This window comes from Myotis davidii, unplaced genomic scaffold (genome assembly GCF_000327345.1).
Source record: "Myotis davidii unplaced genomic scaffold, ASM32734v1 scaffold803, whole genome shotgun sequence".
NCBI classification, from domain to species: Eukaryota; Metazoa; Chordata; class Mammalia; order Chiroptera; family Vespertilionidae; genus Myotis; species Myotis davidii.
In genome coordinates this window covers 214,817-240,090 of record NW_006295567.1, presented here as the reverse complement: position 1 = coordinate 240,090, position 25,274 = coordinate 214,817, and the positions used below count along the sequence as shown (strand labels likewise).

The following is a 25,274-nucleotide window of genomic DNA, read 5'->3' as shown; positions in this document are numbered from 1 at the left end:
TAGGCCATCAGGGGAGTGGTTAGGGGGTGATCAGGCTGGCAGGCAGAAGTGGGCAAACTGCAGCCCGCAGGCTGGATCCGGCCCGTTTGAAATGAATAAAACTAAAAAAAAAAAAGACCATACCCTTTTATGTAATGATGTTTACTTTGAATTTATATTAGTTCACACAAACACTCCATCCATGCTTTTGTTCCGGCCCTCCGGTCCAGTTTAAGAACCCATTGTGGCCCTCGAGTCAAAAAGTTTGCCCACCCCTGGGCTAGGGGGAAACTGCTTTTTGGCTAAGAACTTCAATGGGTGGATGGAAGTGCTTAGAAATGCCAAATTTTAGGTTCTGCTTTTGAGGAATTGAAAGTTCTCCCTCAGATGGGCTTTATATCCTTCATGACTTTCAAGATGGTGGTTTAACTTAATCTTCACCTGCTGATAGCAAATGGTTGTAAAAAGGCAGTTTTATGCCTTCCCACACCGCAGCTAACTGTCATTTTATATTTACCTTTAATTAAGGATGGATTCAGTTTTTCATCATTAACACTTTTTTATTTGCGTATTATACTGCCATGCCATTTATTGAGCACCTGCTGTGTGCTAAGGGCTCTGCAAAATACTTTATGCATGTTATTGTTTCATTTACTTCTCCCCACATCTCTGTGAGACAGGTACAATGATTAGTCCCACAGCACAGGTGAGGATGCTAAGGCCTAAAGAGATGAAGCCGCTTGGTGAAGGTCACCGAGCCAGGCGTTGGCAGTGGCAGAAGTCAAATCAGATCTCCCTGACTCCAAGCTCTCTTAGCTTTTATTTATTTGAGAAGTAGTACAGTCCCTGGTAAAACATTCCAGTGTCAGGGAAGGTTATACAATGAAAAACATCTCCTTCCCACCACACACCCAGTTCCTCTCCCTACAGTGAACCACTACTGCCAAATTTTTGTATAACTTTCCATAATATTTTCTGTTAATATAAACGACAGCACAGCCTGTACTCTTAACAGCATCATTATACTGCCTCTCAAGAATTCAGGAGTATTTATTGTCAGGTTATTTTCCTGCATCATTGGAATAAATGAGGGGAAAGCCTTTGCAAAACCCTACTGTGTTTATCCTTTGAATTTGCCACTCTGACTATTGATTTCAAATGAGCAGTGCTTTCTTCTCAAATGAAAAGCCACTTACGGTTTTAATATGAATATTTCAGTTATTTATTTTAGTATTCTGTTTTTCAGATAGCATTCTCTCAATGGCTTGTGCAGTGTGTGTGTGTGTGTGTGTGTGTGTGTGTGTGTGTGTGTTTTGAGCCTTTTTAAGGTCTCCTATCATTTGAGCAGGCTTCCGGACATGTGTTGTTTTATAAAATAGTTTGAGGATGGTGGTAGATGTACTTCTCTGTTAGCCTTGGGTGGCCCCTTAAATGTACTAGTATCTCCCTGTCAGACACTCACCCAGTCACTTCAGGGGCAGGAGGAAGGGAGGAAAGGAGCTGCTTGGGGAACTGGTATAAGGAGGGTAGAAAGAGGGGGGATGCTATAGGAGTGATGGCAGAAACACAACTTACTGGACCACCTGCAAAAACCTAAAGAAGGAATAATGAAGACATGTAGTCAGAAGCTCTTACCGTCTATGGGATATACAGGTGGATATTGATGTGTCTCTTGAGGGCTGTTCTTTTTTTAGAGAGTAAGTCATTGACAAGGTAAAATAGAGTAAAAAGAGCTAAATGCTTATGAATTAAAATAATAGGATTTCATTCTAGAAGCTACATGCAGATGTTAAACATATGTAATATTTCACTTTATTCCAAGATAAGTTGAAACAAACTTATTTTAGTTATAATTGCAGTATTAAAAGGATACAAAATAAATGTAGAAATCTGGGTGGTAGAAATATCAGGGTAAGGAAATAAAATCAGGGTCAAAGGTGAAAACAAGCAAGTGCCTGTCAAGTTGCTAGAAGACAGATTTGGTACTCTTAGCCTTCTAGTGGCCACAGCAGAAAATATTATGAACAGTCCCACGAACCTCAGTTCCATGAGAAAGAGACCCAGAATAGTTTGCTCAGAAAAGATTTGATTTTCTGAATACTGAGCCTTGAGGAATTTCCCCATAAATGAGACCCCTTGTGACATGGTGGGCCACATCCTTCCAATACGTGCCCTGGGGACTTCCCTATGATTCTGCCTATAGTGCCTCTTCGTGTAAGCCAACAATGCAATGCTAAGTTCCAGTTCAGTTAATCTACTCTAAACGAGGTAAATTAGTGCCTTTTCTGGGAGAAGATGGGAAACAGGAAATAGGTTTGTAGAGAAAGCCCATAAATTGGAATCCATAGCCCTTAAATTCTCACTTGCCAGAAAACCTTCCACAACCAAACAATCATGGAAATGATTTGGCCAAAGATTCAAAATTATATTAAACATCTGGGACTGTATTCAGCAGCCAACTTCCCAGTCAGCTCTGTGAAGTGTGGTGATTGCATTTACGTACATATTCAGAGGGCGACGTCTGGATAGAATTAAAGAGGGCAGTTGGCAGGAGTCAAAGAGATTAAAGCCTGGGACAAAGACAGGGAGGTCCAGGCTGTTCATGACTGAGGGCGTGGCCATGATTTTCAGTGTCTCACTTCAGAGAAAAGTGTGGCCAACTCTGTTGATCCCTGCTGATAGAAAGGAAAGGTATAGCACTGACACCTTGGGTTCTAAGACCCACCCTTCTGTCCCTCAAAATTCTGACTAACAAAGGACACACACAAAGAACTGGTAGCCAGATAGGGACGGAAACATCCACTTTATTCTTGGCAAGGCAAGTGCTCAGTAACCTTCGACCTAGGGGTCTGTTAAATTCACCTACCCTATTGAACAGAGAAGAATGGAGGCCTTCCCTCGTGGACTGGGAGGCCTTGCGCAGTAGGCGTGATGGAAATAAGGAGGACAGCGTGGTCACTTGGTTGAGTGCCTGCTGCATCTGGACATGGACAATAAAACAGGAAGTGGTAAGCCTGGTTCTTGTTTTTGCAGCAACCCTGTGAGCCACTAAAACAGCCTGCTGAATGTCCAAGTCCTTCCTTGGGGGAGGGGAGAATTAAAGGGTGAGACTACATGCGTTTATTCTACACGCCTACCTCATGGGGTGAAGGAGCCTGGGTGGAAGCTTCTTAGACCAGGAGAGACTTGGGGACAAAATATTCTCCCTTCCCAATGGTCGGAGACAGCTTTATTGGGGAAGAATAGGCGCACAGTAAGTACATGCATTGTAAGTGTGCACTTAAGTTTGGCGTATGTATACACCTGTGAAACCATCACCAGCCTCAAGATATGAACATATCCATCACCCCGAACGTTTCCTCATGCCCCTTGTAACTCTTCTCTACCGCCTCTCCCCCTCCCTTCCCTTGCCCTCAGACCATGACTGACCTGCCTCTGTCACTCCAGTTTATATTTTCTAAACTTTATACTACCCCATGCAATATGTACTTACTTTATCCGGCTTTTTTCATTTATAATTATTCTGAGATTCATCCACATTGTAGGACGTATCATTATTTCATTTCTTTTTATTGCTAAGTAGTAGTTCATTGTATGGATATACCACAATTTGTTTACCCTTTCATCTGCTGATAGACATTTGGGTTGTTTCTAGTTTTTGACTATTTGAAATATAGCTTCTATGAACACGTGTGTACAAGTCTATGGACACATGCATTCACTTGTCTTGGACAAATGCCCACGAGTGGAATGGCTGGATCGTAGATGTATGCTTAACTTTTTAAGAAAGTTTTTTAAAGTGGTTGTGCCATTTTACACTCCTGCTGACAGAGTATGAGAAATCTAGTTTCTCTACATCTTGCCAACACTCCAGTTGGATGTAAAGTCACTCATATCTTGGAATATAGTCAGCTATGGAGATGGGATTACATTAAAAAAATTTTTTCCCCATGTCATTGACTTGATGAAATGAGGTCATTGTCTTATAGAACATCCCCACTTTTGTCTCTGCTTTCTCAGTTGGTATGATGGTGGTTTTGTATTTGCTCTTCCAGCCCCTGTAAACTGGAAGGCAGCTCCAAAAACTAAAATGGATTCTGATTTGACTTTTTTTTTGGCAAGAATATCTAGTAGAGGGGCTTCTCTGGTCTAAGGTGGGACAAGAGGAGCATCGAAAAGACTGCAGTGAAGGCATCAACTATATAAAAATTCATGACTTCACACCAATAACTGAAAAAGAAATCTTATTGGTTATTTCTGTTCATGACTGAGGGCCCCCACCCTCCAACTCATTACTCTGAATGTTCCTAAATATAGGGAAACACCCAAGCATTTATCTTCCCTTCCTATTCGAACTATCTTCTAGGGTAACCAAATTGTTGATGTGGTAATAAGTGCAGAAGGAGTGACAGTTAGAAAATCACTATTTTGTAGCCCTTAATGAAATAATGGCTGTAGGCAGTGGTCATCAGTGACCATTCATTGAAAGATTGGAGGGACCTTTATGGTGGAGGCATCAGGCTGATATCGTTGGAACCCTTTTCATTGGGTCTTTCTTAACATCACAAGAAGGGAGACAAGCAGACATCCTGTGCCCTCTAATATCATGCACTAGTATGTAGCCAACACACCCTGGGAGTATTCTTGCCAAAAGAATTGAATATGAATATACAGAAGGCCCTGGATTTAACTGCTAGTTTATAGGAGACATGCAGGACAGAAAACATGTTCAACGAGTCACAAGAGTAAAACCAACCAAGTGCAGAATGTGGGAAATTTTATAGGGACATGTGATCCAGTTTCTTAAACCAATAAATAGCATTAAATGGTGTAGATTAGGTGGTACACCAGCTGAATCAGTGTAGGAACCTTGTGATCCTATGAACCTTGGTTGGATCCTGCTTCAAACAAACCAACTGTAAAGAAACAGTTTTGGGCCCTAACCGGTTTGGCTCAGTGGATAGAGCGTCGGCCTGCGGACTGAAAGGTTCCAGGTTCAATTCCGATCAAGGGCATATACCTTGGTTGCGGGCACATCTCCAGTAGGAGGTGTGCAGGAGGCAGCTGATTGATGTTTCTCTCTCATTGATGTTTCTAACTCTCTATCCCTCTCCTTCCTCTCTGTAAAAAAATCAATAAAATATATTTTTAAAAAAAGAAAGAAACAGTTTTGGGACAATTGGAGAAAGTCTAACACAAACATGGTATAAGAAAATGTTGAAGAGTTGCTGTTAACTTTGTTGGGTGCGTGACAGTATTGTGTGTGTGTGTGTGTGTGTGTGTGTGTGTAAGTCCTTTTCTATTAGAGCAGTGGTTCTCAAATGAGGGCAGTTTTGCCCTCCAGGGGACATTTAGAAATGTCTGGAGGCATTTTTGGTTGTTATGACTGGAGGTGCTATTGGCATTAGTGGGTCTAAGTTGTGGATACGGGTAACCTATAATACACCTGGCAGCCCCCTACAACAAAACAGCTGGGAAACCCTGGCTTAGAGATATCTCCTGCAGTAATGATGGGCAAAACGATAGGATCGCAGGGGCTTGCCTTTAATAATCAACAAGCATGCAGACAAGGTAGGGGTGGGGTGAGATGCAATGGAAGGTGATGGGCACATGGGAATTCATTTTTCTACCTTACTGCTTCTGAGCATGTGAAAGTTTTCATAGCAAAAAATTTAAAAATAAAATTTGAAAATGTTGGAGGAAAGGATACTACAGAGTCTTGAGGGCAGCAAAGAATGAATCAACTCCAGTGTGTTCTTGGCTGTAAGTAATTGAGTTGTTGGAACTGAGGGTGAGCAGAGGGAATGGAAGCCGATGAACCAGCTCATGTGCTTTTGTTTAAAGTATAGTCTGGGGCTTCCACCTGGGTCCCAAACTGGATCTATCCAAACCCCACTTTGCAGAGAAATGCCCAGCTGCAGTGTGAACAGGTCGTCTTTGGAGTGTTTTCTAGCCTGTGTAGATGTGTCACAGGCCACTGAGCACCTAGATTGAGAGGGAAGGGAGAAGCAAAGCAAAAGGAAGAGTTCGAAATCTGGTTCAAGTGCCACCAGAACTGAGAGGAAGTGTCTCTGACGTACAGTTCTGTGGGGAGCGTAAGCTGTTACCCAAGAACTTGCCAGTAAGTAGCCCAGGAGGGACATGGCTTTGAGAATGGTGAGTTTCAGACAGAGCTCACAGCCCCCTCGAGATCTCGTCTTTGCCATCAGAGAGGAACTCTGCTCAGCAGCTGGCAGCCAGACTAGCACCTGGCGATGGAGTGACGAAAGCACACTCCAGTAGCTAACTTCCTTTTCATTTTCTTGGAAGCTACATTGTGAAAATCACCAGCCAAATCAACATTGCCCTAAAGCAGCGGTTCTCAACCTGTGGGTCGCAACCCCTTTGGGGGTTGAACGACCCTTTCACAGGGGTCGCCTAAATACATCCTGCATATCAGATATGATTCATAACAGTAGCAACATTACAGTTATGAAGTAGCAACGAAAATAATGTTATGGTTGGGGGTCACCACAACATGAGGAACTGTATTAAAGGGTCGTGGCATTAGGAAGGTTGAGAACCACTGCCCTAAAGTCTTTTTATGACTCTTTTGGGAAGTAAAGAGATGGGATAACTTTTAATTTACTTAACTCTATTGGAACTAGTTATGATTTGTCTTCTTTTTGAATAACTTATACATTGTATCATTTGGATGAATTATATCTGATTGCCTCCCACCTGGAGGCTGTAAGGAATATAACCTGTTCTCATGGGCTCCGTTACTTCTGTGTATTTAGTAATTAGCTCTATTTGCCTATCCCCTGACTTACTCTCTTGGTTCATTCTCAGGAGACCTCTGATATTGGGTTAGCTTCCTCTTTCTATCGTAACCCTTTTCCCTTGGAATTAGAGCTGGTCATTGATATTTTTAAAATGGTAACAAATACTGCCCTTGCATCAGTTGTTACATTTTGCCTTTTCTTTCTGTTGCCCGTCTCCTGTTAACCCACACCGCGTCTGTTTCTGTTATCACTTACTTTGGGTAGAATTTGTCATGTTGACTATTGGAGACTTGTCCTTTAGAGGTTTCTGGCTTCGACCTCTTCCAACTATCACTACGGAAACGATCATAGCAGTCTCAGGAGCTGACACCAGCGCAGCACTCTAAGACTGGCTCTAATAATCCCTCCTGTCAGCCCAAGCCAGGATCCCCCCTTTCGAGGTGCAGCCAAGATTTCCCTTTCACGGACTTTGCAGCCTCATTACCCACAGCCTCTCAGGCAGCCGCTCTGTGGCTTATCTAAAGTAGCACTCTTCCCCGCACTTCAGCCACAAAGACACCTCAACTCTTGAGATTCATTCACCTCCATGACACTTCCCTTCAGGAACACACAAAACTTCCTGTATCCCCGTCTTCAAAACTCGCTCTCACTCCACTGATGTATTCTTGACTATTCACACCTATAGCCTGACCTCTAAACAACAGAAATTGCTTCCCTTTCACTTATTTTGCAGTTCTGTGTTTTTAACTCGGGTAAGTGCAATCCCAGTGGCACCTCAGATTTTAAGGAACTGAAAGATAGCTTATTTTTTTGTAGTCTTCCTGATAGGTTTGAACATATCAACTACTTAATTAGTTAAGTAGTGTTTTTTTAATGTATTTTTATTGATTTCGGAGAGGAAGGGAGAGGGAAAGATAGTAGAAACATCAATGATGAAAGAGAATCATTGATTGGCTGCCTCTTGCACGTCCCCTACTGGAGATTGAGCTCGCAACCTGGGCATGTGCCCCGACTGGGAATCGAACAGTGACCTCCTGGTTCATAGGTGGATGCTCAACCACTGAGCCACATGGCCAGACTAAGTAGTTGTTGTTTTTTAATTTTTATTTATTGATTGATTTTGGAGAGAGAAAAAGGGAGGGATGTGGGTGGGGGGGGGGAGAGAAACATTGACTTGTTGTTCCACTTATTTATGCATTCATTGATTGATTCTTGCATGTGCCCTGACTGGGGATTGAACCCATGACCTTGGCATACCGGGGTGATGCTCTAACCAACTGAGCTACCCAGCCTGGGCTAAGTAGTGCTTTTTTAAGGTGCAGGACTTCATGGTAGATGGAATAAAGTTGCAAATGTTTTTGATTTAATATTATTGAATGCCCACTATGTTTCAGGCACAGTCCTGATTCATTATATTGATTTATGTGCCATTGTCCTTTATGACACCGTGTTGGCTGTTATTCATCTTCTACCTCTGCCACACACAACTCAGCACCAATATCTGTGACCACAGTGATGATTAAAAGTCATAGGAGTTTTATGAGCCATGTCTAGGCTCAGGTTTTTTTATTTACATACTAGAGGCCCAGGGCACAAAAATTGTGCATGGGTAGGGTTCCTAGGCCTGGCCTGTGATCAGGGCCGATCTTCCTCGGCTGCCGGCAGCTTGGCCCCTGCCCCCACCCCTGACGCCGGTCGCCCTCTGTGTATGGGGCGACTGGCAGGGCAGTCAGGGCCCTTGCATTTGCCTTGGCCTGGCACCACCCACATCCGCCGTCACCCACCCCCGGTTCCCCGTTCCCCATCAAGCGATTGGGGCCTGCGGGTTGGGGGCAGCTCCTGCATTGAGCGTTTGCCCTCTGGTGGTCATAGTGACCAGTGGTTCTACCGACCCTTCGTTCTGCTGCCCGGTCGATTTGCATATTACACTTTTATATATATATATATAGATTTTATGTGTCAATTCTTCATGACTAAATTGGGTCTCCTAAAGTGGCATATTGCATGAAATAACCCTTTAGGTCTAAGAAATTATCCCACATCTATGGCTCTTATTATTCATTCCTTCCTTCAAACCAGATATTAAACATGGAACAAGGACAGCCAGGTACTGCTGTAGGTGTGAGGTGTGTCATGGTGAACACAGCACAGTCTTTCCCCTCATGGAGCTGGTGTTCCGGTGGGGAAAGCAGATGATAGGCACAGCAACAAAATTAGAAAATCTTTTGTGTGTTTTTTTGTTAATCTTCACTCAGGGATATTTTTCCATTGATTTTTAGAGAGAGTGGAGGGGAGGGAGAGAGACAGAGAGAGAGGAACATGGATGTGAGAGAGGCAAATTGATTGGTTGCCTCCTGCACATGCCCCGATCAAGGCTGGGGATTGAGCCTGCAATGAGGTATGTCCCCTGGACTGGAATTGAACCCATGACCCTTCAGTCCGAGGGCCGACGTTCTAACCACTTAGCCAAACTGACCAGGGCTATGTTTTGAATACTTTTGAAGGCAATAAATTTTTCGCCCCTCAAAGCTTCTAATGAATGTCAGGACTTAAAAAAAAGAGAATTTATAGGAAAGAGATTAACTATAGTTCTAAAAATAGCTCTTTGTTTCTGAAAGCCTTGTTTTGCCATCTATCTTATATAACTGGAGGGAAAAAAACAACCCTTCAGAACTTATTTGGATAGCCCCTGCCACCAAGGAGAAAGTGCCCTGATGTGACCTCAAGCACAAGCTCATTTACTTAAAAATTTGTAGGAAAACATATTTTTCTATTTTTTCTTAGTGGCTTTTGCCAATGAAAAATAGATCTTAATTTGTGGCTTCTTATTTGTCATTATTGATTGTGGTGGGTGTGTTGGGGGGGAGGTGATGATTTTGTAATACTGTATCAGAAAATAATATAGGCACTCATTAACATATTTTTCAGACAGAACAATCTCCACCTTAAATAAAGAGGCCCTAAAGCCTCTTTATTTAACTCAAACATCAAGTCCTTTCTCCCAGCCTGTATTAGGCTATGTACTCTCTTTGCAAGAGGTATTTCCTAGTCATTTAATTATATGTCTGTTCAGTAAGTATTTATTGTGCACCTACTATGTTCTAGCAGTATGCTATATTCTCAGACTCCATCAACATAGATACAGATCCAATGACCTATGAATACTTTAAAAAAATTCTCACCTGAGGACATGCTTATTGATTTTAGAAAGAGGAGGCTGGAGAGAGGTAGAGAGAGGTGAGGGGAGGGCATGGGGGGAGGGAAAGATGTGAGAGAGAAGCATCGATTGGTTGCTTTCCTGTATGCTCCCTGACCAGGGATCAAACCTGCAACCTTCTGGTGTATGGGACTGAGTCATCCAGCCAGGGCTTACTACCTTTTTTAAAGCAAAAAATATTACAGTTTATTAGGATCAAACAAGGGCCATTTTCCATAATGGACGAGGAAAAGGAGAATTAGTTCCCCAAGATAGATGTGCTCACATACTTGGTGGTCTTTAGACTTGGCCAAATTTTACAGGATCCTTTTAGAATATGGCATCTAGATTTTGATTGTTTGCTGCTCACTCCATCTGGTGCTGCAATTAGATGTGTATTGAACCTTGTCATTCTCTGTCCTTTGACCTCTCATGTCTTCTCTGTCTGTGTGTTGCATTCATTAGGAGCATGTTTCCAGCTGCAGCATGCTCATGAATCACCTGCGCATCTTGTCAGAATGCAGCTTCTGATTCCCTGGGCATGGGGCAGGGCCTGGGGTTCTGCATTTCTAACTTCCCCGCGATGCTCATGTTGCCAGCCTACAGGTTGCACTTTGGAAGCATAAGTCCACGTGTTGTCTTTAGATCTAACTGCCAGTTCACTAATTTTCTCTTCAGCCGTGTCTAATCTTTTATTTAATGCATCCAATAAATTTTTAGCTTTAAATTCAGTAATAAATACTTTTCATTTTTATAAGTTTCACTTGCTTCCTTTCAAATGTGGTTGGTCCTTTTTCAGAGTATTTTGTTTTTTTATTAGAATTTTTACTCATTTACCTTGATAATAAATTACAAATTTTTTTATGGTCCATTTTAGATTGTCCTTTATCTGCAGTTTTTGGAGGGCAGGTTTTCCCATTATATCTGTTGATGCTCCTTCATGGTAGTCTGGATGGTCTCTTTTTCCTTGTTATGTGTAGCTGATTGTTTTTCCTTTTTCATTGTGAACTCATTTGCAGTAGGGATTGTGTGTGTGTGTCTCCTGGGTTGTGAGAGTGTCCCTACAAGTTATTCTCCACTTGTGCCTGTGAGTACCCTAAGGACTCAGTGATCCTGGACCAGTGTCAATGCTCATTTCTTGCCCTGTAGCTCCCACACCGTTCAGGACACTGTGAATGCAGACACTCTCCCCAGGTTTTACAGAGTTAGTAGTCACCCTGTGTCTTTCCCCCTAAAGGGCCCTGGTCAAGGGTGAGCATCCCCATCACTTTCAGTTTCCAGTGTCCCCACTTCTCTTGACCTGAGACGTTGGCTCTTCTCCCTGCCCACATGTGATTCCCAGAGGCTCTTCTTTTCACTTTCCTGTTGCACTCAGCTACTACCTGTCTGGAGGTTTACATCCCTGGCTTTTAATCTGTCCTGTGAATATCTCACATGTTATCAGCGGGTATATTTCATGGTGACTTCTTTTTATTGCAGCTTATCTGACCCTTTTTTAAATCTTGACCAGATGGGCTACCTTTGAGCATGATGGAGTTTTAAAGAGGACTCTTATGTTATAGTATGGAATTTCTAAATCATAATTATTTCTACCCCTATATTGATCATACTCCTCACTCAGAAGTGAAATTCTATCTTAGTCTCCTAAAGATAGATTAGAACAGTGGTCGCCAACCGGTGCTCCGTGGACCAGTGGTGGTCCGCAAGGTCCGAAATGTTGGCAACCGCTGGATTAGGATATAGTGGGAAGGGTATTAAACCTCTGTTAGGAATTAAATGATATAAGATGATTAGCACAAACATCTGCATGAGTGTGTCGGTGTCATGTGCAGGAAAGAAGAATATTCAACATAGATTCTGCTGTATCTCACTGGACTTCAGTAACTAGCATCTGTCATAAACATGTGTCTCATATAACAACAGTAGTATAGTAGGCAGTCTTTATGGAGTGCTTACTGTGTCTTGAGAACTGTACAGGCATTTTATACAAATTATTCTCACTTAAACCTCCCAGCAGCCCTTTGAGGAAGTTATCTCTGTATTGAAAGTGAGACTCAGAGAGGTTAAGTGACTTTCCCAAGGTCACAGAGCTGTTAAGTGGTAAAGCTTGAATCCACTCAGATCCCAAAGTATGTGCCATAACCACGATGCTTCCATGTTATTATCATCTGCAAACCTCCCTTCATACATTTCTTGTCTTTATCTGAGTTTCCTTATTTTAGGATGGAAAACTCTTTTTGATTCTTATGAGATGTCGCTTCATTAAAATTTTTTTTTTTTTTTTTGCTTAAAGAAAGGTATTGGGTAATTGAAATCAGATTTGATTTGAAGCTGTGTTGATGGAAGTATGCATGGGATGTAGGCTGAAGCATTCAGTGTAATTTTTTCCCCCATCAGCTAATTTTTAAAGTATTAAGCGAGTAGATTCCGATACTAACAGAGAACATTTAAATTCTCTTGAGAGCTTAGAGGTGTTAAATAATTTCCTGGCAGTGCACATTTTACATTTTCATCTCAATGCACCTGCAGCTCTGAGAATGCTCTTTTGCACTTCCTGGGAGCAGCCAGACCCCTTTCCTCTCCTCCGCCCTCCACATCCCTCCACTGCTCCATTTACTTCCCAGTGCTGCTGCAGATGTTGTTGTCACTGGGGAACTTTGGAAACGGCCAGAGTCTTTTGAGTCTGTAAACAGAAAACAGACTGCTGATCAGATCTGGCACACGGCTTTGTCCAGGAAACAAGGAGTTAAACAAGTCTGGACTGTGAAGGGCTGTGACAACTGTCCTAGGGGGCGCTGTAGCCAGCTCCGGCAGTGACTCATGCTGCTCTGTCACTCAGATCAGCGTTGGCCCCTGCCACGCAGGCAGCCAGGTGGGGTCACAGCCAGAGCACGCACAGAGTGGGGAGCATGAAGCCTGCACTGCGGGGGATGTGATGCCCAGCTCACCACCTCGCTGGGCCAGGCTGCCTCAGATGCTTCAGCCTGCAGCCATGGTAACGCTTCTGGCCGGCTGCACCCCTGGGAGCCCACCACCATGGGCAGCCTCCTGGTGACGGATGGATGAGTTTCCACCTCCCTGACTTCGAGAGAGTTGAGTAGGTCTGCACTGAGTGGAGAAAGATGTAAGATGCCCCTGGCCTGGAGTCATGCCTTAACGAGGTAGGACGCTGATGTCCTTCGGTGCATCCGGTGCATCCGCCAGCGCAGGGGTGCTGTAAATCATGGGGAAGAACTTTATTTGGCTTGTGTTTCATTATGCTGATTGAACTGCGGTGGGTTTGGGGACGGGGGGAGGCATGCTTGAGCTGGGGAGAAGGGGAAATTAACTTAAAAAAAAGTGGTTAATAAGAGCTCCGTGTGTACTCATCTGGATATGAATGAGCTAGACTGCAGTGCTATCCTAACAGGAGTTACATACCTCCCAAATCCTCTTTCCTGTTCCTCCCTCTCATTCCGGCTGATCCACGAAATTCCATCTTATTTCAGCCTATTTCAGTGAATAGCCCTAAATATTAATAATGCAGACCTGTCTGGAAGAGGAAATGCATAGGTTTAGGTCATCGGGCGTGCTGGCACCCCCGCCGATGCTCTGTATGCGCTCTCTGGAGATCTCAGCCATGAGCAGCCTGCTCACATGAGTTTCCCAAGTGCTTTCTTTCCACCGACTGACCTGTTTGAGTTTCTCCCAGCAGAGAAGGCAGCCTGTCTGCGGGTGGGTGGCCATGTTGGCAGAGAAGGGGTTAATCTCTTGTTGCTGTAAGAGCCAGCCCAGGCAGGGGCTGCCTGTGCGAGCTAGATTGAAAGCAGGCGCTGCAGTGCCATCGCAAACGCTGAGGGAGTCAGGATTTTCTCCGCAACAGTGTGCAATCTGGCTGAATTTCTCTCTCTCCCCACCTTCTTCTTGTTTTTCTTTAACCAGCTCCTCCCCCCTTCGTTCCCACCCTCAAGTCTGATGATGACACCTCCAATTTTGATGAACCAGAGAAGAATTCGTGGGTTTCATCCTCTCCGTGCCAGTTGAACCCCTCAGGCTTCTCGGGCGAAGAACTGCCGTTTGTGGGGTTTTCATACAGCAAGGCACTGGGGATTCTTGGTAGATCTGAGTAAGTGAGAATTTGACTTTCTAAGGGACCTGCATTGATGCAAGACCCACAGAGCCCCAAGGTGGTGGTGGTCGGGTGGTGGGAGTGTGGTGGGGGAAAGATGTTAACCAGCCTGCATTGGGAAAGCAATTTACCTGTTTGGGCTTGGGAGGGGTTGACTGTTAATATTTTCATTTTGCTCTGTTTAAGGTACCTTTTCCTGTCTGCAGCATCATAATTGTCAATTGGGTACTTTGGGTTAGTTTTCTAGTCTTTGGTCTTCTTTAGAGGGAGGAGATAGTGGGAAATAGCTAGCAGTGCAGATCTGTGCTGGAAGGAGAAATGTGCAGGGCTAAGATGTGCTGTTCATCTGTGTGTCTGTCCACCTGGGTCTCCATCTCTCAGGCGGGTAGATGGAGGTCGCTATCGTGGCTGTACTGAAAAAAACCTAAAAACTGTGCCTCAGGGTTTCCTGAGGGGTTTAGCTATCAGAGCTTCAAGTGGCTGTGCCGGAGCTCTCACAGAGCTGTGCTCGGCTCCGCTCGAAGTCTGCTGAAGATCAGGGCGCTGGCAGAGCGCTGGCAGCCAGAGAAAGCCCGCTACCATGAGCCACCAGGAGGGAGGGAGTGTGATGCAGCGAGTCACTGATTCCCAGAACCTGGGCTTCACAGGGGAAAAACCAAACCGACCAGGAGACTAGAAAATGGAAGTGTACATATTACTGTCCACCTCTTGACATGAGAGGTCTTTCTTCGTTTTTTAAAAAGCTAATGAGAAACGCAGTAGCGTGGCAGTTGGGACGGGAGTGTCCTGGGTTCCGCCTCCCAGAATTTGTCTAAAATGCAGTAGCCTCTGTGGGTGCAGGAGCTCAGTGTCTCGCTTCGCTCTCATGATCCGATGACAGTCTGTGTTCAGAGGCGGAGTTCCCAGGCAGTTCCTGGACCGGCCTGGCTCCTCACTTGGAGGCTCTCAGGGTAATGTTGGGTAGGTAGTTGCTGCCCACTTAAGAGACGAGCAGAATTTGATTTTCTCCCTGGCAGCATCATTCCAATTTGTTGTGCTTGTAGCTTAGACATCAATTTGAAGGGATATCATGTTGGTTCTTGGATGGTGTCTCCCCTTGGGTGCTATTTTGACAGTAATGTTCCTGAAAAGATTTCAGACTGTTGTGGGGAATTGGGCACTTGACATGAGATAGGGTTGAGGGCTGCGATTGAATTTGAGACAGATTTTTATTTAGAAAGGCACTGAAGTGGTCCTTCTTCCTCCCTGCCTGGGTGCTAGGCTTAAAATTGGGGGTTGGATTTCGGTAAGTGTTGGCTGTGCCTCTCTGGCTAAATTTGCTCAGCAACCCCAAAGGGACCTGACGATGGGAGGAGAGGCAGAAAGCGAACTAGCTGTTGAATGTGTCCTCGGATGGATTTGAAATGGCCCAGCAGGGCTGCGAGCTTTTGCACTTGGCCTCACAGCCAGGGCAGATGTGGAGGCCCGATACTGAAGGATGCATGGTTCCTGGGCAGCTTAACCTTGACACATGCAGCATACTGAAGGTCACAAATTGGACTGGAAGGAGGCGTGCGGAGAGTTCTAGTGCTGGTCAGGAGTGGGCTGGCCAGGTCAGAACGAAGCTTGCTTAGGGTGCCAATCAGTGATCTGAAAAACCAGAGAGGACTCGAGGGAATTAGATTTTAGGGGCAAAGGCAGAATGATACGGGGATCTTAGGCACACAGCAATTAATCTGAAGCAGAGTGTGATTAATTGCTTATTTTTCAGGAAGACCGTAATTGCATCTTCCCGTTTTTCACCGAAAGCTCAGTAAAGGGAGCTCTCTGTCAGGGCATCTCAGGGCTAAGGCCCAGGCCCTCGACGAATATTTGTTGATTTAATTTTCCCGTGATCCTTTTCCCCAGATTGTGTTTATATTGCTCACTGTATCTGAAGATATGCTGTCTTACCTTTGGTCGTTCAGACTATATCTCTAGAGCATAGAATGAGCTTCTGTTCCTGCCCCAACAGAATGCTTAATAAGATTCTCTTAAAATAGAAAAAGTCCATGTAAACAAAAGGCTGTATTTCTTATTTGGAAGATGGAATCATAGTACCTGTCTTTGGGGAAACTTCATTGCCTTTTCCATACCAATTCATGGTTGGAATCAGAAAGAATTTTCTTTCATCTTAGGTCTTTTAATGTGATTTTGCCTTCGGACTATACTGCCATGGGCAGCCCTACAGGTAAAACCTATAACATCATTTTAGGAATTCACTCCACCTGTTGGATGTAGGTGACCCTGGACATATTGGATTGTTATTATTGAGAAATTCAATAAAAGAGATTCAATGATGGAGTTACTTTGAATCCCCTGCAGGTTTGTTGATATATATTTACAAAATTCACTTGGAGGTGGGGGGAGGCATTTTCTGGGGGCATCACCATCGCCTCCAGGGATTGGTGTTTCTTCCTGAGTTTCTCCTCCTCCCCTCCCGGTTTCCAGCATCACAGGTTTTTATTTACACACATTGATTACCTGTGCTGTTACTCACTCTTCACACCACCGCGGAAAGTGCAGATGTTGCTCTACGGCGCTGGGTAAATTGACCCCAGGTCTGCTGCCAGTGAGTTGAATGGAATGTTCAGAGGTGGGGCTGAATGAATGAGGAATTTTCACAGAGACTCTGGCAGAGCGATGACTTTGTTGCGACTGTTTTTTAGGGTCCCTTTTTGGGCCCCCAGACTATTGCTAAGCCAGCCACTGAGCGCATCATTCTTTTAAGGTTTAATACAGCTCTCGATTTCAGCGTTCTCTGTCTGAGTCTTCGTGGGAGTTCCTTGCAGCTTGAGTTGGAGGGAGTAGGAGAGAGTCTACAGAACTAGTTTTGGTTGTCTTTGGGTGGGATTATGGCAAAGTTGGTTAGTGCTGGAGAGTGGGTAAGTATCCCCTTTTTCTTTTTAATTAACAATAACCCAAACCAAGTCCCCAAGCTCTGCCTGCCTGGTGGTTCCTGTGAGCTCCTATTTGCTTGGATTTCACAATAGTAGGGTATTAACAGAAATCAGTGTTTTAAAGTTTTCAAAATAAAGCGGGTCCCGGCCCTCTTCCCTCCCCCGTCAGTGCGGGTCCGTTTCCTTAGGGCCCTTCTCCTTCCTCCGAGGTTGGAGGCACTGCCTTGTTGAAGCTCTTGCTGGATCAGTGCATTTCTGCAAACCTTCAGCATCACCTCTAGAAGGAAGAAGCCAGTTGGTTCTGTAGTTTGTGTAGTTTCTACAGGCCAGTTGTGTGCTGTTAGAGAAGCTGGGAATTGTAGAGGAGCTCTGGGATCTCAGTGGGACTGGACTCTGGGATGCCAGTGTCTGAGGAGGCTGTTTAGGAAGGGGCTTACTCTTTCTTTTCGCTCAGGGCTTTCCCTTTCCTTTCGGGTGGGTCTGAAATTTCATTTTGGAGCCAGCCATCCAAACACGGGGGGAATGAAGAAGGGCTGCCATATTGCTTCCCAGGTTCTTAGAGAACCAGTTTTCGGTGCCTCTTCCTTGCTCCACGGGGGCCTCTTTGCATGTCAGTTTCCTCCACTGCAAAGTGGGGTAATGATACCACCTCCTCTTGGGGCTGTTGTGAGGATTCTGTGAAGCATTTAAAACACTTGATCTAGTACCTGGCACGTGGAAGAGTCTCAATAAACGTTCACTTCTGTTACTTTTGTTACTACTGATACTCTATTCTGTAAATGCAGAGTCCTGTTCATGCCAAGTGGTGATGGGAAGAACTCAGCAGTAATTAAAAGTCCAAAGTCATACCAGACCAGAAACCCAGCTTCTCAGGCCCTGGTAACTTTCTGCTAGAGAACCTTGAACGTCCTGACCAACCACAAATTAGTAGGCAGTTGCCGATACCTATAGGTAGAGGGTGGTGGTTGGGATGGAGTGGATGGGGGGTAGAATTAGAAGGCCCAGGCCCAGAACGGGTTCCTTTCCATCAGGTTGTACAAGTGAAAGTATATGTGTGTGAAACAATTCAGGGAGCACCAGGCAAACACCTTTGCTGCAGATATCTTGGTACAAATTGGAGTGGCAGGAGAGCCAGGCAGCCCAGGACGGGACACTTAGTGGGTAATGCCAGTCACAGTTCTTGCCAAATTACAGTGATGATCATCGTTGGAATGTCTGTCCATTTTCCCTTGTCAGCTGTGATCACAGGGCAGGGCTGGGTCTCATTCATCCGCTCTTACTGGAGCACTGGGCATGGCAAACAGTCATGAAATGTGTGCTGGAACTGAATTTAGAAGCGTACGGGTGGAAGGTGAAATATTTGACTTGGCTTTTTAAGAGACAATGATTTGGATGAGTGGAGAGGGATGTAGAACAGGATTTCAGGTAGGCAGAGTGATAACAACAGCTCATCCTTACAGGGTGCCAGCTCTGTACCAGGCTCTGTTCTAAGCACTTTATATAGATCAACTCATTTAAACTGCACAGCAGCCCGCAAGGAAGATACCATCATCATCCCCAGTTTACATGTGAGGAACCTGGGCACAGAGCGAGTCAGTAACTTGCCCAAGGCCACACAGCTCCGAGTTGCTCAGCCGGACTTGAACCCAGGCAGATTCACATGCTTGTTGACGTGGAGAATGACAAGGAATGGGTTTGGGGCAGGGTTGGATGAGAATTAACAAGCGACCTAAATGCTAAATGACTTTGTTTTCAATCTCTGTGAGTTTATTGAGTAGGTGGACTGTGTAGCTCCGGGATTTTTCTGATTGATTTCTTCCTCGTCTCATTTAGACACTCTTACCTTGTGTGTGTGTGTGTGTGTGTGTGTTCATCAACACATGCGTATGTATTCTCTCCCTGAGAGTTCTTATTTGCTAGGGTCTAAGGTTGGCAAGGACAGGGAGCTGCATTGACCTTGTTCTCCACCCTATCTGCAGGCTGATCATATACAAGTTGCTCAATAAGCATTTGGTGAATCGATCCAAATCATTTTTATGGCTGCAGCTCTCCATTTGTTGATGACTCTATGATCCGTGTCTATTCAAACCTACATTTTATACTTCCACGCTGCCGCCTGTCATCTCTCCTGGGATTGCTTATTCTAGTGAAGGATAGCCTGAACTCTCCAATCAGTCCTACTTCCTTTTTACTGAAATACTTGGGAATATTCTCTTAAAAATGGTTTTCCTTCCCAATTCCAGCCCAGATCCCTATTGTAAAGAGCCTCATCTGTGTTTTGATTTTTTCTTTAGTCAGCAACAATGACAGAATCTGTTGTGGTACATGAAGGTGTACTTCCCAAATAGGTTAAAAAAACGTAACTGGCTCCTGCCCATGGTTTCTGTGTGTCCTGCATGGTTTCCATTCTGCCGTTATCTGGACCAGATGTCTAACGTTCCCCTCGGTTGTGTTGGGTTCTCTATTCTTGATCATTCAGTTCTTCCTTCTCTTAGTCGAGCACATCTTGTTCTGCTTGCCTTATTCTGTTCTCTATTTAGACCGTGCGTGCTTGCCTTGCAGGCCTGGCAGGGCCGTTCTGCCGCCTTCTCACTTGTCTTAAAGATACCTTCAGGAAAGCGGATCCAAACCATCCCAGCCCAGTCCCAAAGATTAGGCTCTAGAAGATCTGTCAAGTGTTTTTTTTTTTGCTGGGCTACACATGCTAATTTGCACGGTTGCCTCGGATCCCCTAAGAAGACAGTAATTGACTAAATGGAGCTGTATGTTCCCAAGCTGTGCGCCAGTTTGGCAACTCTTCCTTTACCTAAATGAATTTCTCTCTGTTCTCTCTGTTTCTCTTATCTCTTGTCTCCTGACCTCACTCTCCTTCTTTTCTCTGACAAGCTTCTAGAAAGAATAGCCTACAACCTCTTCTCAACCTCTGCACCTCTATGGAAATGACTGTCTCAGAAGCGACCGATTCCACCTCACCACTAGATACCGTTAATTGCCACATTTGTCTTGAAATTTTCTACTTTCTTCTGCAAACTTGGCTTTTCTTCTAACTCTGCCATTCTCACTCCTGTGGCTGGTCTTCTGTTCCAGGCCCTTAAAACGTGCACACCATTCTCTGAAGTTCCCTCCTCAGTGCTCTTTTTAGCCTGTTCTTGGTGATCTCATTCAGTTCCTTGATGTTAACTCTCTTTGCCCCGTGCCCTTCCTCCCAGCCAGGATAGTCTACCAGTTCCTCACCATCTCTGTCCTCTGTTCCCTCCCAACACGGACACACTCAGTAAGCCACTAGGTGCTAGTTGTGGCTTCTTCATTTCATTTAAGAAATTACCACTTTCCCTGCCCTTCTAAGATAAGAAAACGGAGTCATCTGAAACTCTTTCCACCTCCCCACATCCCATCAGTTGCCAAGACCTCTATGTTGTGCCTTGAGGATGACACTTGTATCTATGCCCATCTTTCTGTCCTCCTCCCCTCCCCCATTGACACTTGGACTAATGCAGTAGCCTAACTGATTCCTCTGCTTCCAGTTTTCCTGGCTCTGACCCATTCTCCACAGAAGATGGAACTCTTCCAAATCACAGGTTGGATGATGTCATTCTCCTTCAGTAGTATGACAGTGCGCACAGATTTAACGGCCACTCCTGGACTTGGTATTCAAGCCTGGTCTATGCCAAGACCCAGCCTGCCTTTCAGTCCTCATTCCTTCTTGTCCCCTGTGTCTGGCCAAGCTGCTCACGCTCTTCGAGGACAGTGACTGTGTTTTCTACCTTGTGCCTTGCCCCTGGCAGGTCTTCAGTGAACATTTGTCAAATTGAATTAGATTAAAGTGGCCAGGGATTATACCGTTTTCTTCTGCACAGTTTATTCAACCGCTAATGGAACCTGTCATCTATTGAGTACTTCCTGTGTGCCCAGAACTATGCCGAGTGCCTTACATGCATTATCTCATTAAGTCCTCACCGTAAAATCTGTGAGGCAGCTGGTATTAGCTCCATTTCACAGATGAGGAGACTAAGGCTCAACAATGTTGTTATTTTTCTGAAGTTTTGTAGGAAGTAACAGATCTAAGACTTAGACCCTGCTTCTAATGGTTATGACTGTACTAGATTATGCAGAACCTACAGAGTTGCCTAAAAATAACAAAGGCGAAAGAGCTGACTTCACTGAGAATTCACTCTGTACCAGATGCTATTGCAAATGACAGACATCCTCGGTTCATCCCAATAATAACCCATTGTTTTACAGATAAGAAAAGTGGTGATCAATAAGCGTGAAACTTCTTACGTTTCCTGCACTTTGATTTGGCAGAGGATGGCCAACTTTTTCAGCGTGTAACTTTAGAGCTGATATAAGCACTCTGTTTTTTTGAATGAGCTATATAGCTCAGGCTTTGGATTCAGAGAGATAAGAGCTCATATCTAAGCTCCACCCTTGCTAGCTGTGTGAACGAGGCATTTAACTTCTTTCAGCCACAGCTCCCTTTTGTGTAAGTGGGGGTTATAATAGCGCCTGTCTGTTAGGTTTGTTGTGGGGAGCGTACAGTTGCTAGCACCTGGAGCAGGTGAGTGTTCATTTCATGTTTGTTATTGAGGGGTGAGGATGGGCTTAAGGGTGCTTTCGGCTTGCTGGTCTTTCCTGCTTCCACTTTATAAAAACATCTTGCTGGTTTCTGCCCATTGAGAGAAGCAGACTCCATGTGGGGTGCCTGACAGATGTCGTAATACCTCCATTCAGTTTTTTATTCTGAACGGAGTCTCTGGTGTGTCAGTAAAACACGCTCGAGGCTTCTGGTAGGATCAGTTTCAAGTGGGGTCTGAAAGCCGGCACCGGGGAAGGAGGACAGGCCAGTCTGATGTCACGCACTTCCTCCACTTTACGGTGCTTGAGTGTGGCAAGTGTGCATGTAATTGCGGCATTGCTGTCCCAGAACTGATATTGGGCACCTCTTGGGCAAGGGCCAGCAACAGTACTCATGCCAGCGTGCAAAGAAAACTGTTTGTTTTGTTTTCCTTTGTCCCACCATGACCTTTGAACTGAGGTGGCCTGGGGCACAGAAGCTCTTGGCACATCATTCATTCATTCACTCAACAAATATATTGTTCTAGGCCTTGTGGCCTAACTATGAAAAAGGTAGAAAAGGGTTCTTGTCCTTAAGAAACTAGCATTCTGTTGGGGGAGCAGAGGATAAATAAGCTCATAAATTGGAACATTTCAGATGGTGGTTGGGCTCTGAAGAGATCAGAACCTCGATGGGAAGGACGGGGAGTGACAGTGGCCTGAGCTTCAGGGTGCATGGGGAGCGTGGTCTGGATTTCGGTAGGTAGGGCCTTCAGGTTTGGATTGTGCTCTACAGATGGCCCTGGCTTATGATTTTTCCACTTTAAAATGGGGCAGAAGCAGAAATTGTACCTTGAATTCTTGTCTTTCCTGGTACAGTACTCTTTGATGATGCTGGGTAGCAGCAGCGAACTGTAGCTCCCTGTCAGCCATACCGTCACAGGGTAAACAACCCATACCCATTGTTTCTTTTGGATACTGTGTTCTGAGCATGTTAAGTAGGCTAGGCTAAGCTATGATGTTCAGTAGGTTAGGTGTGGTAAATGCATTTTTGACTTATGATATTTTCAACTTAGTGATGGGTTTATTGGGATGTAACCCCGTCACAAGTCAAGGAGCACCTGTAATTGTAATGAGCAGGAAGCCTTTGGAGGATTTTGAGGAGGGATGTGGAATAGCCAGTCCTTATTTCTCAAAGGGGCCCTGTGATGTTGTGTGGTGGATAGTAGGGCAACAAGAGTTAGAATCAGGGAAGTAACTTGGGTTACTGCAGCCATCCAGACAAGAGGTGCAGGTATGTCAATGAAATTAGCCTGCAAAGCTAGGCACTGGCTTAGAGGTGTGGACTGTATTAGAGATGCTATGCTTTTATTAATAACACGATTTTTAATAACTGATTCTTGAATTATATGCTAATCATTCCAAAGCAAATGCTCTAATTCAACTGGAGACCACTGCTGATTGTGTGTGTGTGTGTGTGTGTGTGTGTGTGTGTCTGTGTGTGTCTAGGGTGTGCTCCAAAGCCAGCTAGACTCTGAAACTCCTTAGAACAGCAGTATTTTTGATATTTCCAAGTGTTCATGATGGACACCACTGTGTATGTTAAAAGGGGTTTATAAAGTTAGTTCATAAATTTCAGAATGCCCAATCTTAAAAGCCAGTATATTTTGGGAGCAGAATGCTGATGAGTTTTTTATTCTTTGCACCGTGCTACATCTTGCAATGACATGTATTTTTAGTGCCATTGGCCACAATTAAGAAGGGCCCTCAGCTGAGCTAATTTTGAGTCCCTTATTTTAGCCTCCAGTGCCCATTCTTGGTTAGCTCACGCATATCTGTGATTTGTGACATGTGTGATCTATGAATTGGTGGCATCTTCTGCAGTCATGGGCTCTTCTTCCTAAGGAAATAAATGGAGGCATGATGCTTAAGCATGATCTCAATTATTACAGTAGTGATTGGGAAGTACTTGCTTTTAGAATGGAAGTATAGATTGTATACTCTTTTGATATGAAGTATTCTGTTAATAGCTTTATTAAGGGTGTTTTTGGAGTTATGTGGATTATTTATAGACATTGGGAAAACTGCATTTTATCATTTTTACTTAAATGTTGAAGTTCCATGTAAAGCAATTTTTAGGTCACATCTCACACATTTAAAAAAATAAAAACATTCTTCCTGCTGCAGCAATAACAATGAAGCCCAGCCTTCCCTCTGTGTCATATGCCATTACCTCTATTAATACTCCCTGGGCCTCTGTAATTATAAAGCAGATGTGTATCAGGAAGAGATGTCGATTTCAGAGTAAATTTTTCTAGAAAATAGAAGCTGGGAGAAAAGGAAGACCCAAACTCGTCTTCGTGCTCGCAGAGACAGCACTGCTGTGTGTGGGTGGGTGGCTGCATGCAGCGCTGCTCAGAAGTGCCTTTTCTCTCCATGGGGATAACTGGCTGTGGATCAGAAATGTGGCCAGGAGGAGTAGGCAAGCAATGTGTGGGCAGGCTGCATGTTCTTTTATTAGCATCCTTATTGTACTGCATCTCATCGAGCCTGGAGCATGAGCCAGCCTGGGCCTCTCAAGTCCGTGCTGTTTCCTATTTAATTACCACCCTTGAGCCACCAAGTAATGGAGGAAGAGTGTGGGCGGAGCTGTTTCTGGGGGTGGCTGTGGACTAACCTGGCTGTGGATATTCTTCAGTACCCAGGCTGCCCTGGGCTCAGGCTCAGAGTTGCCCTCCCAGCACTGCACACAGCCAGTCACAGATAGAAGTTACCTTCCCTCAACTCCCTGGTTTTCCTTTCCTCCGTGACCTCGCTCCTATGAGCCTCTTCGGTACCTTTCTTGCGTTTGTGCAAGGCCTTGCAACCCCAAAGTGGCAGAGTTGGGATTTGAACCAAAAACCGTTAGGTTGCAGAGCCCAACTTTGAATTCCCAGCTCGACTATCCTGCACCCACACCCTAATCATCATCATATAGGAAAATGTAGAGGTCATAGGATAAGCTATTCCTGAGCATCAGTGTCATGGGATAAAAATACCCACTGCATAGAATCGTGGGGAAGACTCAACGAGGTAACCCATAAAGTACCAAGCAGTGCTTGGCACATAGTAAGTGCTCGATAAATGTGCATTAATATCAGTGATAAAGATAGTGGCATTAATTCAATCCTACATTGCTAGTTCCTTGAAGACAGGAATTGTACCTTCCTTAACTTCGTAACTTCCACAGCAGGGTTTCTCAATCAGCACAATTGGCATTCTGGGCTGGTTAATGCTTTTGGGAGGTTCTTCTGTGGATGGCAGGATGTTGAGCAGCATATCTGGCCTCAACCCATTAGATGTTAATAGCTCTCCAGTCCTCATTATGAAAGCAAAAAAACCTACAGATGTCACTCAATGTCCTCTGGGTGACAAGATTGTCCCTGATTGAGAACCACTGGTTTACATGTACCTTTCATGAGATACCATCCCTGTCTATGTCTGTCTGTGTATCTATCTATCAATCTATCTAATCTCACATACACATCCACTTATAGGTGGTAGTCCTAAAATATTTATTGAAGTTTGAGAATTTTTTTTAATTTTTGTTTGTTTATTTATTTATTTTTTAAATTTAATTTTATTGTTTAAAGTATTACAGATAGTAGTACATATGTCTCCCTTTCTTTTTTTTCCCCTGACCTTCCTCTGGCCTCCCCTAACCCCCGGCACAACAGATCAAACATTTTTAAGGAAGTCCTTCCCTTCTACCACAT

At 44.4% G+C, this 25,274-nt stretch overlaps 1 protein-coding gene across 4 annotated transcripts in view; it reads left to right on the top strand.

Annotated features, from left to right (window-relative positions):
- Positions 1-25,274, top strand: part of CIT (citron rho-interacting serine/threonine kinase) — a 173,750-nt gene that overhangs the window by 55,608 nt on the left and 92,868 nt on the right. For all 4 annotated transcript variants that reach the window (XM_006770293.2, XM_006770292.2, XM_015568162.1 and 1 more), the window contains exon 9: positions 13,861-14,044. In XM_006770293.2, the coding sequence (XP_006770356.1) occupies positions 13,861-14,044 (184 nt within the window). The remainder of the gene's footprint in view (positions 1-13,860; positions 14,045-25,274) is intronic.